The sequence below is a fragment of the Garra rufa genome, chromosome 23, assembly GCF_049309525.1.
Source record: "Garra rufa chromosome 23, GarRuf1.0, whole genome shotgun sequence".
Taxonomy (NCBI): domain Eukaryota; kingdom Metazoa; phylum Chordata; class Actinopteri; order Cypriniformes; family Cyprinidae; genus Garra; species Garra rufa.
In genome coordinates, this window is record NC_133383.1 from 511,278 (window position 1) to 523,451 (window position 12,174).

At 37.1% G+C, this 12,174-nt stretch overlaps 1 protein-coding gene across 1 annotated transcript; it reads left to right on the plus strand.

Moving 5' to 3' along the window:
• Positions 1-1,962: 1,962 nt before the first annotated feature.
• lrrc32 (leucine rich repeat containing 32) lies at positions 1,963-7,428 on the plus strand. The gene is made up of 3 exons (XM_073829621.1): positions 1,963-2,138; positions 2,572-2,662; positions 4,579-7,428. Exons 2-3 carry the CDS (start codon positions 2,576-2,578, stop codon positions 6,490-6,492), a joined length of 2,001 nt encoding a protein of 666 aa, XP_073685722.1. The 5' UTR covers positions 1,963-2,138; positions 2,572-2,575; the 3' UTR covers positions 6,493-7,428.
• The last annotated feature ends 4,746 nt before the right edge of the window (positions 7,429-12,174 follow it).

A 12,174-nucleotide genomic window follows, 5' to 3' on the forward strand; every position in this document is an offset into this window, starting at 1 on the left:
GGAGTGAATGGGTGCCGTCAGAAGGAAACAGCTGATAAAAACATCACAATAACCCACAAATAATCAACTGTTGTGTTACAACGTACCCCTCAGATGTCACAATGTATCCACCGACAGGGCACATTGTAACATTTCACTTCCTTTCTTTTGATGTAAATAACAAAAAACGTACACACTGTAATAATGAAACAAAACAAAATATATTTTAATCCTACATTTATTTTCAGCATATTACTTTAGGAAAGACACTGCAGGCAAAAACACTGTTTTTTCATGCTCCTGTCAAGTTTGAGATTTTGGGCTTTTTGGTGTTTCATAAAGTGTTTTTTCAGACTAGTGGAAAGAAAACACCTAAAAGACACTGTTAAGTCTTTCTTTTACAGCACTTTATCTATTTGTGTCAATAGATTTCAATTACAATGTGTTTAAAGGCCAAGAGTTTTTCTCCTACACTGAGCCATAAATCTCCACTTCAGTAGCACTTACACACACCACACTTTACATTTGTATTCCTGTCTATATACTGAAGGTTTTTACACAGGGATTTGTTCATATAGAATTTGCTTGGTTTTATACAACATTTTATTTTCCCCCAAAATTGTAAAAATATTGTGTTTTCTGCCTGTTCTAAGTTTTTTTTTTTAATTATGTCATGACTAAATGAGACCTAAATTTGTCAAAAAATGTCAAATGTCTGAATGTCAAAAAAATTAAACAAGAATTTTGAAACTGACTTCATCCAGTGTTTAGATGTTTGCACTAGAAATGTATCCAAATTAGTGCATGTTTTATTAAATAATGCTCATTTGCATATTTAAAGCTAACATTTTAGAAAACTTGTAATACAAAAATTGTTTGCAATTATCAATGTAATCAATCAACTAAGTAAGTAAGGTCATAACTATTAGTTCATTTTTACCATATTCACCTGCAGTGTCTCATGTGAACATTTCCACACAATTTCAGAAACAGCGACGGTATAAAACATCCGCTAGATGGAGACAAACGCCGCTCACATCACAGTGAACGATAGAGACCAGCAATCTGAGTGAAATGTTAATTAGCAGAGCGTTTGTTTTTAGAAACACCAGCGTGATGGTGAATCATAAGTGTTTTGTTTATCTACTCCATAAACCGCGCACAGCGGATCACACGCGTTTGCACTGACAGCGCGCGACGCGACGCACTTTGGTTTCGCGTGTCGTAACGGTGCTTTCTGCTTTGACATGGCAAGAAAAAGCAAAAGCAAAGCGCCTGAGTGAAAAGTAAGAGGTTTTCCAGCCGGGAATCCTGAATGACGCGCGGGAATCCCTGAAGATGCGGCGGGATCTGACTGTCATATGAGACGCAAACAATGACGCGACGCGTCCGACGCGTGCTTCAAACGGTGACTTTAATTTAGGCAACACTAACATCCAAGATAAAAATGAAACAGAAAATATATAAAAAATTGTGGAAGTTAACAGTGTTTGAAAAAGGTGCATCATTAACTACTACTTTACTGTTTTACAACAGGTAAAGGTTAACAAGGAACTGTGTTAAACATGTTTAAGGAACAGAGAGAGAGAGCACAAGATTTGACATGTCATAATCGTTTTCTTATTTCTTGTTGTTTCTAAAAAAAAGTTTTGTACTTATGCATGTATTAACTGAATAATTGATTTATTTATCTATTATATAACCAGTATTTTTCATTACAAGCTGTGCCAATAAAAAATGTTTTTGTATTTATGTATGTATTAATGGAATAATTGATTTATTTATCTATTATATAACCATTGTTTTTCATTACAAGCTATGTCAATAAACCACACTGGAATTGGAGGTATTGAGAGAGAAAGAGAAACAGAGTAAAAGAGTGAGAGAGAGAGACAAACACAGTGATAGAGAGAGAGAGAAAGAGAAACAGAGAGACACACACACACAGTGACAGAGGGAGGGAGAGGGAGGGAGGTCAGGTCTGTCCAATCCATACAAGGCTTGAGCGCAGAAGGAAAAAACAAGAGCGTATTTGCAGGATATTCTCACAGGATGTGTAGCTGAGCAGAGCGAGAGACGGAGGAGCACATGAGGCGCTGAGGAGACCAGCATGCGACTGTCAGCAGCAGAGAACAGCACAGGAGCAGCACACTACTGAGGTGACACACCTGAGACACACCTCACTCTCAAGTCATTCTAGCAGCGTTTCGGATGTTTTGCTTTTCTGCTCTTGCGGCCGTGATTGGCACATGATGAGTAATTGCTGGAGATCAGAGGGTTAACTTCTGCTGAAACATCACCCGCTGATATATATTTAACACATAATGTGGAAATGGAGATTAACCTTTTGTATATCTGCTGTGCTCATCATGCGTGGGCGTTTCTGTTCATGTCAAATATCAAAGAAACTAGATCAGTGCAGTCGAGACAGCAGTGACACATCTGTTGACATCGAGAAAGATTCGAGTGTTCCATCATCATACCAGTTAAAAACAGAAGCGGTGACGTGAACGCGTGCGGTTGTGATGTCATGTGCTGCATCCGTCTGTCATTCATCCTCCTTCATTCACTCGTCTGTCTCTGTCTCTGCAGCATCATGGGGACGTGTCTCTGGATACTGATGCTCGTGGTGAACCAGGTCTCGGCGTTCAGACGTCCAGCGGAAGCTTCACCCTGCCAAGTGGTGAGTTACAGCATCTCTCATGTTCAGCTTGATTCTCTGAGTGAACAAACTAGAAACAACATTTCAACAGCAGATTTTAGTCTTCATGCCTTGGTTGCTCAAGTTAAGTGGTCTTTGGAGGCCATGAAATGTGACCCTGGAGCACAAAGCCATCATCTGAAAGCTGGAAATATGTGCTTTCCATTGATGTCTGGTTTGTTAGGATAGGACAATATTTGGCTGAGATACAGCTGATTGAAAATCAGATAAAATGCTTTTCTAGATTAGATTTTTTGTCGTTTCCAGCCAAAATATCTAAAAATTCTTAAATCAAGAAGGATTTTCTAGACAAGTACAAATTATTGTCTTGTTTTCAGAAAAAACTAGTCAAAATGAAGTGAGTTTTTGCTTAGAACAAGCTAAATAATCGGCCAATGGCGTGAGCAAAAAAATATTATTTCAAACAGAAAACAGGATTGTTTTTCATACCCCATTGGCAGATTATTTAGCTTGTTTCTAGCAAAAATGCACTTGATTTAACTTTCTTTTCTGAAAACGACAATCATTTTTACTCATCTAGAGAATCCTTCTTGATTTAAGAATTTTTTGATATTTTGGCTGGAAACGACAAATTTTTTTTTGCAGTGTATCCAAACACTGAGAAAATCGCTTTTAAAGTTATCCAAGTGAAGTTCTTAGCAATGCAAATGAATGAAAATTACGCTTTGATTTATTTACAGTATGGTAGGTTCATAGAAAATTATCTTTACTTAATACCCTAATGATTTTTGGCATAAAATGGATCATTTTGACCTATAAAATGTATTTTTGACCACTGCTACCAATATACCTGTGCTTCTCAAGACAGGTCACAAATGGTCTTTACTGGCCATTAAACAGAGTAATCCGTCTCCTTCAGAATTTCAGATGCACAGGTTTGCCAAAATAAGTCTGTAATTTAAAGGCACACTGCAAATCCTGCAAAAAATGCTTTTCTTACTGATTTTGTGTCTTGTTTCCAGCCAAAATATCTACAAATTCTTAAATCAAGAAGGATTTTCCAGACAAGTAAAAACAGTTTTCAGAAAAAAACAAGTCAAATTGAAGTGCATTTTTGCTAGAAACAAGCTAAGTAATCTGCAAATAGGGTATGAAAAATAATCTGTTTGAAATACAATTTTTTTTGCTTACCCCATTGGCAGCTTGTTCTAAGCAAAAACTCTTTTGTGAAAACAAGAAAATAATTGTACTTGTTTAGAGAATTGATTTAAGAATTTTTAGATTTTTTGGCTGGAAACAAGCCAAAAAATCTAAGTAAGAAAAGCATTTTTTTCCAGTGCATCAATCGTTTCTCATCAAATCAGCTTCAGTATTAAGTAAAGAGTCACTCTTAAACGTTACAATGAGAAAAACCAAGTCTAGAGAACCATATTAGGGAGAAACATCCTTCCAGTGCATCCAGCGATTACGAGTCTTAGACTAAACCGTAGACTCTGATAAGATGAGCCGATCACACCAGGTTAGTGAGTTCAGGATGACTGCGCTCAGGGCAGGAAATCTCCCCTGACCCTGCGATTGGACATCGGTGAAACACAGGGCTAATGAGCGCAGAGGAAGTGTGTGTAGGATGAAACACATGAGCGCTCCATTATGTCCCCATCCTCTCTCCGAACTCTGAACTCTGGCGGAAACGGAGGGTCAGTCCCAGAGGCGAGGGAAAATCCTGAAACGTTATCTAGAGAGCATAAATAAGATAAGATTGAGAGCCAGTATAAACTGAGAGCTGCTTTCAGCCATACGTCATGCTAAAACCCGGGTTCATGGTGTTGAAATATTCTAGGAAACAGCTGTATGTCATGACGTTGTCGTCAGTACGATTTGGACATCACTTGTGGTAAACAATGTTGGCTAATGTAGGCTTCCATGTCTGTTTTAAGGTTCACCAGGATGTCGACTGCAGCAGTTTGAACCTCAAACGGGTCCCGGAGCGACTCCCGGCCTCTATCCACCTCCTCGACCTCTCTCAGAACCTCCTGCAGAACCTTACAGAACAGGAGCTTCCGGGCCTCTCCAACATCCGGCGTTTGAACCTCCACGCCAACAAGATCCAGTTCATCCAGCCGGGCCTCTTCCAAAACATGAGCCGTTTGGAATTGCTCGACCTGTCGGAAAACTCTTTGGACCTTTACGCGGCTCTGAAAACCTACATCGGCCCGCTCACATCCGTACGGCATCTGGATCTTTCGGGAAACGGCTTGTTCACTGATATGAGTGACTATTTCTTGAGCGATGCTCCGCTCCTCTCCAACCTCTCTCTAGAAGGAAACAGCATCACTAAAATAAGCAAGGACACTTTTAACAGATCTCAGGCTTTGACAAACATCGACCTGCACAACAACGTCATCATAGAAATCGAAGAAGGCGCTTTCGAGTCCCTGGCGAGACTCTCCGAACTCGATCTGTCTGTGAACTCCATCTCATGCATCACGGATTTCAACCTCGTCCAGCTCAAAACGCTAAACTTGAGCAAAAACAGCTTGACCAGCTTTCAGACCCTGGATTTGGATTTGGAGTTTGAGCTGATGTATTTGGACCTGAGGGAGAATAAAATCCTGTACTTCCCTGTTCTCCCCCAGAGGAACAAACTGATCTACCTGGACTTGTCCAGAAACCTCTTGAGAAGTGTGAACTGCTCCGGTCCGCTCGAAGAGCTGGAGAACCTAAAGGCCAGCGGGTATCTATTCACCGACCACGACAAGCCGCTCTGCCTTTGCGTCAATCAGAAACATCAGGATCTTCCCAAGTTGCTCTACTTGGACCTGAGCTACAACCAGTTCAAAACAATCCCGTCCTCGTTCTTCAGCAGCATGGTTTCTCTGGAGAGCTTGAATCTCAGTAATAACTGTTTGGAGAGCTTCAGCGTGGACGCTGGAAGCCCTTTAAACTCATTGAAGACGTTAGACATCAGCTACAACAACCTGCAGAACTTGTCCTTTGGAGGAAACACGCTGGTTGTGCTAGAGACGCTGCACCTACAGGGAAATGCTCTTTTCATGTTAGACGCCGGGATTTTCTCAAGGCTCCCCAACATACGAAGTCTTCATCTTCAGGAGAACCTCTTCAGCATCTGTCCTCCCCTCCAGGGTCCGACGTACAACTGCATCCGACTGTCTTCTATCCCAACCCTGAGCTATTTGTACCTCTCTGAGAACAGTCTCGTGTCGATTCCGCCGGATGCGTTCCGAGGCAGTCCTCTGCTCATCCTGGATCTCTCCCAGAATCCCGGTGTTGGCTTGGGCTCGTCTTCGCTCTCAGGTCTGGAAACGTCTCTCAGCCATCTTTCCCTCAGAGGAAATGAGCTCCAAACTCTTTCCGTCGACTTCACCCTTTTCCGCAAGCTGAAGTCGTTGGATCTGTCGGTGAACCGACTCACGGGCGACTCTCTGTGGAGCGGAGAATCCTCGGTGGAGTCCTTGAACCTCCAGAACAACAGTTTGGTGACGCTCGCATCGGACACGGTCTTTGCCCTGCAGAAAACGCTCAGAACTTTATACGTCGGCTCAAACCCGTTGAGCTGCTGTGAAAACCCATACCTCCTCACATTGCTCCAGCAGGACAGGTTGACCGTGCCGGATATCGCCGCCGCGACCTGCTGGTACGCCAAAGACTCAGAGCGCGTGGAGATCGGCGTGAGCGCCGTTCAGCCGGACCACTGCGAGTCGGTGGACGGGAAGGTGCTGTGGATCAGCGTGATCGTGGTGCTGGCGCTCGGACTGACGCTGGTGTCTGTCGTCGCCCTCAAACTCTGTCACTCCAGAACACACGGATTCAAAAGAGGCATCAAGGCTTGAGTCCGCAGGCCAAAGAAGGAAAAGAAACCGAAGCGTTCTCACCTGACTGTGGTGCCGCATGCATGACAGTGGTTTCGGTATGTGATGCGTGGGTGATCTGGAACAAGTTCAATGTGAAATCCTCATCACCAGCTTTTGCACTCGCATCCTTTTGCTATTTAAAGAGAAATGCATGCGATACTCAGAGAATATATTGGTCAGGCTCATGCGGCCGGCCAGATGTAAGAACAATAACACTACACTTTCTGATGCACGCACTTTATCGATTGTGATTTGTGATTTTCGGAGTACCACTTGGAAGTGCATTGCTCAATGCAAGCAGGGGTCAAATTCTAAAGCGAGAGACATGCGATTGTACAAGTGTCGAGGCCGGAGGAAGTGTTTTTACTGGAACACCTGCAGCAGAGCGTCTCTCAGCGTCGCTTTCCTGTTGTTGAGCTCAGTTTCCTATGGCATTCGCCTCCTTGATTTATTAATTCGGTCTCGCTCGGTGACGCCGACTCGTGTCGGACTGGTGCACAAACACACACCGGCGGCGAAGTTTGTTTGTTCAGTCGGCTCTTTTTTTAGATTATTTCCAGCCCGGAGCTGAAATAAGTTTGACCCTGGTGTCTATATCAGGCGCAGATAAAGATAGGCAGGAAATCCCTGTTGAGGGAAGCGCGCATCATCACCGCAGATATTAATAGAGGTTTGTTTCAGAGGCTGTTGACGTGTTATTGACAGCAGCTTCCTCTTGTCCGTCTGACTCACAGCCACGCCCCCTTCTGCTTTCCAGTTACACATGACCAAAGCCACACACACACACACACGTCATGTATGAGCAGCCACTACACGCCAGTGCTATATGAAGGAACTATTACACCATTGTTTGTATACTGAACTACTGTGTAAAGCTATTTATGAAGTATTTTCCTAAATAAAAGGTCTATGTTATTTGTGGTCTGTTCACTGTTTCTAAAGTCAAACACATTATTCCATAAAGTTACACTTTAGTTTGATAATCCACTATTGATTGTAAAGTAACTTTGTTACTTTAAATCCGAAATGTAACAATACAAAATATATTTAAAAAAAAACATTTTATTTCAGTTTCCAATGCAACATTTCTAATTTTTATAGTTTAATTTGATGTACTAAAAATAAATAACTACAAGAAATATAAAAATGAAATAAAACTATATAGACTTTTCATTTAGTTTAACTTGATGTACTAAAACGAAATAAATAATAAAAATAAATAACTACAACTGAAATAAAAAGAAACGAAAACTATAAAGACATTTAAAGAAACTTAGTTTATTTTAGTTTCCTATGCAACATTTCTCATTTTTATTTAGTTTAACTTAATCTACTAAAAATAAGCAACTACAACTGAAATTAAATAAAAATGTCTATAGTTTTCTTTATTTTGGTTTAACTTGATGTACTAAAAATAATAAATAAATAAATACAGCTGAAATAAAAATGAAAGAAAACTATGAAGACGTTTAAAGAAACTTATTTCATTTTAGTTTCCAGTGCAACATTTTTCATTTTCATTTAACATGATGTACTATAAATAAATAAATAAATAATTAAAAAATACAACTTAAATAAAAATGAAAGAAAACTATTTAGACATTTAAAGAAATGTATTTTAGTTTAGTTTCCAGTGCAACATTTTTCATTTTCATTTAGTTTAACATGATGTACTATAAATAAATAAATAAATAAATAATTAAAAAATACAACTTAAATAAAAATGAAAGAAAACTATTTAGACATTTAAAGAAATGTATTTTAGTTTAGTTTCTAGTGCAACATTTCTCATTTTCATTTAGTTTAACTTGATGTACTTTAAATAAATAAATAAATAAAACAAATAAATAAAAACTACAACTGAAATAAAAATGAAAGAACTATTTAGACGTTTAAAGAAATGTTTAGTTTCCAGTGCAACATTTTGCATTATTTCCCATTTTAATTTAAATTAACTTGATGTACTATAAATAAATAAATAGATAAGTACATAAATACAACTACAACTGAAATAAAAATACGAGAAAACTATATAGACATTTAAAGAAACCTTTTTTTTAGTTTCCAACCAACATTTCTCACTTTAAGTTTAACTTGATGTACTATAAATAAATGAATAAATAAAACCTACAACTAAAATAAAAATGAAAGAAACTATAAACAACTAAAAAAATTAAAAGGAACTTATTTTATTTTAGTTTCTAATGCAACATTTCTCACTTTCATTTAGTTTAACTTGTACTAAAAATAACTGCAATTGAAATAAAAATCAAAAAGAAAACTATAGATGTATTTAAAGAAACTTATTTTATTTTAGTTTCCAATGCAACACTTCTCATTTTCTTTTAGTTTAACTTGATGTACTATAAATAAAAAAATTAAATAATAACTACATATGAAATAAAAAAAAAACAATATAGACATTATAGACTTTTTTGTTTCCAATGCGACATATCTAATTTTTATTTACTTTAACTTGATGTACTATAAATAAATGAAAAAATAAAAAAGGAACTTATTTTATTTTAGTTTCTAATGCAACATTTCTCACTTTCATTTAGTTTAACTTGTACTATAAATAACTGCAACTGAAAAAAATAAATAAATAAAGAACTACAAGTAAAATAAAAATGAAAGAAAACTATACAGAAGTTAAAAAATATCTATTTTATTTTAGTTTCCAATGCAACATTTCTAATTTTCATTTAGTTTTACTTGATGTACTATAAATAAATGAAAACTACAACTAAAATAAAAATGAAAGAAAACTATATAGACGTTTAAAGAAAGTTATTTTTGTTTAGTTTCAAAGGCAACATTTCTCATTATTTCTTATTTTCATTTAGTTTAACTTGATGTACTATAAATAAATACATAAATACAACTATAATAAAAATGGAAGAAAGACATATAGACATTTAAAGAAACTTTTTTAGTTTCCAATGCAACATTTCCTATTTTCATTTAGTTTAACTTGATCTACTAAATAAATAAATAACTACTGAAATAAAAATGAACAAAAAACTACATAATCGTATTTAAAGAATTTTTTTTAACATAACATAACATAAAAGAACAAGGATCAATACATTCATTACAGTTCATTGTTTGAAACACAACTTGCGATTTTCATAATGCATTAGTAAATGCTAAAATTAACAAACTAAGAATGAACAATACTTCTACAGCTTTTTAAAAATGTATTAAGTTACTTACATAGTTAATGTTAACTAATTAACCTTGTTGTAAAGTGTTATCACTAAAACGAACAGAAATGACAAAACCACACAACAAAATTACTGAAACTTACTAAAATGAGCATGAAATCAAAATAATAAAAACCACAACGAAACTATAATATTGTCTCAAAGACACTGCTTGGAGACCATCAAAATAAAATGTAAGCAGATATTAAACAAACTAATACTCTTTATACAGTGCCTTGCAAAAGTTAAAGCAGTTTAACATAATGCTGTAACAAAACAAAATGTGAAAGGGGTGTGAATACTTTTGCAAGGCACTGTAGTTGCCTTTAGATGTCTTACTAACTATGAGTAACTATTAAAGTGTCATAAATTCCAAAGTAGTTTGCTTGATAACCTAAAAAGGAAATGGTTCTGTGTAATGACTTTTCCACTGACATCACTCGCATGTTGCTGGATAATATTAGACAATAGTCAAATATGCGTTTAGTCACTGTTTTAGGAAACTCACAGGCGGTTTGGCTGCATTCTGGTGTCTGACACCTACTTTATTCAGCGTTCACTCCATCCCAGCGGATGCAATCAGCGTCTCAGGCCTACAGCGCTGCGCTAAACACAAACACAGTCCTGCCGCGATCGTGAATCTACAGTTGTCTGTCAGTTCTGAGGTTATTAAACAGCATGGATGATCACTAATCAGATGAAGGGATATGGTTCTCAGTTCTCAGTGTGGGCTGGCAGAGCGGCTCCAGCACAATGCCCATCGGGTCTGTCCAAACAGGAAGTAGCGCTACAGGAAACGCTCAGCACAAACATGGAACACCAAGTTCTCAGAGACTGGCTGCTGTTTGTTTGGCCGCGGTTCCCTGCTGTTTTCAGATCTTAAAGCGCTCATTTATGTCATCTTTCAAATGATGTGATCAGCTTATTACACAGCCCTGCAGAAAATCTGCAGAATGAAACGCAACACTCGTTTCTTACTCATTTTGAGCTGCTGAATGTGACCCTGGACCACAAAACCAGTCATAAGGGTCAGTTTTTTTAAATTGAGTGAATAAATAAGCTTTCCGTTGATGCATGGTTTGTTAAGATAGGACAATATTTGGCTGAGATACAACTATTTGAATATAAAAGAAATCTAAATATTGGGAAAATCGCCCTTAAAGTTGTCCAAACGAAGTTCTTATCAATGCATATTACTAATCAAAAATTAAGTTTTGATATATTTACGGTAGGAGATTTACAAAATATCTTCATGGAACATGATGTTAATATCCTAACTAGATAAAGAGTTTGTCAAGACAGACTAGCTTGAAAGTTTAAAGCAACTGTAAAAGATTAAAGTTTGGATCTTTATAAAGACAGATTAGATGATTAGCATCAGCTTGTAAACTGAACAAATGTTTCCACTTTGTTTCAGATTTAACGTTAAATGATATACACTGTCGCTCAAAAGTTTGACACGGTAAATATTTTTCTAGCATGTTTTTAACATTAGCAAGTTGCTAACATGTTTCTTACCTGACTAGCAAGTTGTTAGCATGTTTCTAGCATGATTAGCATGTTACTAGCATGATATCAGCATGACTGACACGTTGCTAGCATGTTTCTAGCATGAATAGCAAGTTTCTAGCATGTTTTTAACATTATTAGCAAGTTGCTAACATGTTTGCGTTTCTAACATTTCTAACATTTTTCTTACCTGATTAGCCAGTTGTTAGCATATTTTTAGCATGATTAGCAAATTACTAACATGATATTAGCATGACTGACAAGTTGCTAGCATGTCTCTAGCATGAATAGCAAGTTTCTAGCATGTTTTTAACATTATTAACAAGTTGCTAACATGTTTCTAATGTTTCTAATATTTTTCTTACCTGACTAGCCAGTTGTTAGAATGCTTTTAGCATGATTAGCAATAGCATGATATTAGCATGACTGACAAGTTGCTAACATGTTTCTAATGTTTCTAATATTTTTCTTACCTGACTAGCCAGTTGTTAGAATGTTTTTAGCATGATTAGCAATAGCATGATATTAGCATGACTGACAAGTTGCTAACATGTTTCCAGCATGATTAGCAAGTTGCTAGCATGTTTCTAGGTCGACTAGCAAGTTGCTAGCATGTTTCCAACATGTTTCTAAAATGATAAACAAGTTGCTAGCATATTTCTAGGTTGACTAGCAAGTTGCTAACACATTTTTTGCATGGTTAGCAAGTTGCTAGCATGTTTCTAGGTCGACTAGCAAGTTGCTAGCACGTTTCCAACATGTTTCTAAAATGATAAGCAAGTTGCTAGCATATTTCTAGGTTGACTACCAAGTTCCTAACACATTTTTTGCATGGTTAGCAAGTTGCTAGCATGTTTCTAGGTCGACTAGCAAGTTGCTAGCACGTTTCCAACATGTTTCTAAAATGATAAGCAAGTTGCTAGCATATTTCTAGGTTGACTAGCAA

Bases quoted from the DNA above. Each gene is read 5' to 3' on its own strand.
- lrrc32 (XM_073829621.1), top strand. From the start codon at position 2,576: ATGGGGACGTGTCTCTGGATACTGATGCTCGTGGTGAACCAGGTCTCG. The intron at 2,663-4,578 runs GTGAGTTACAGC...GTCTGTTTTAAG, and splicing joins AAGCTTCACCCTGCCAAGTG to GTTCACCAGGATGTCGACTG.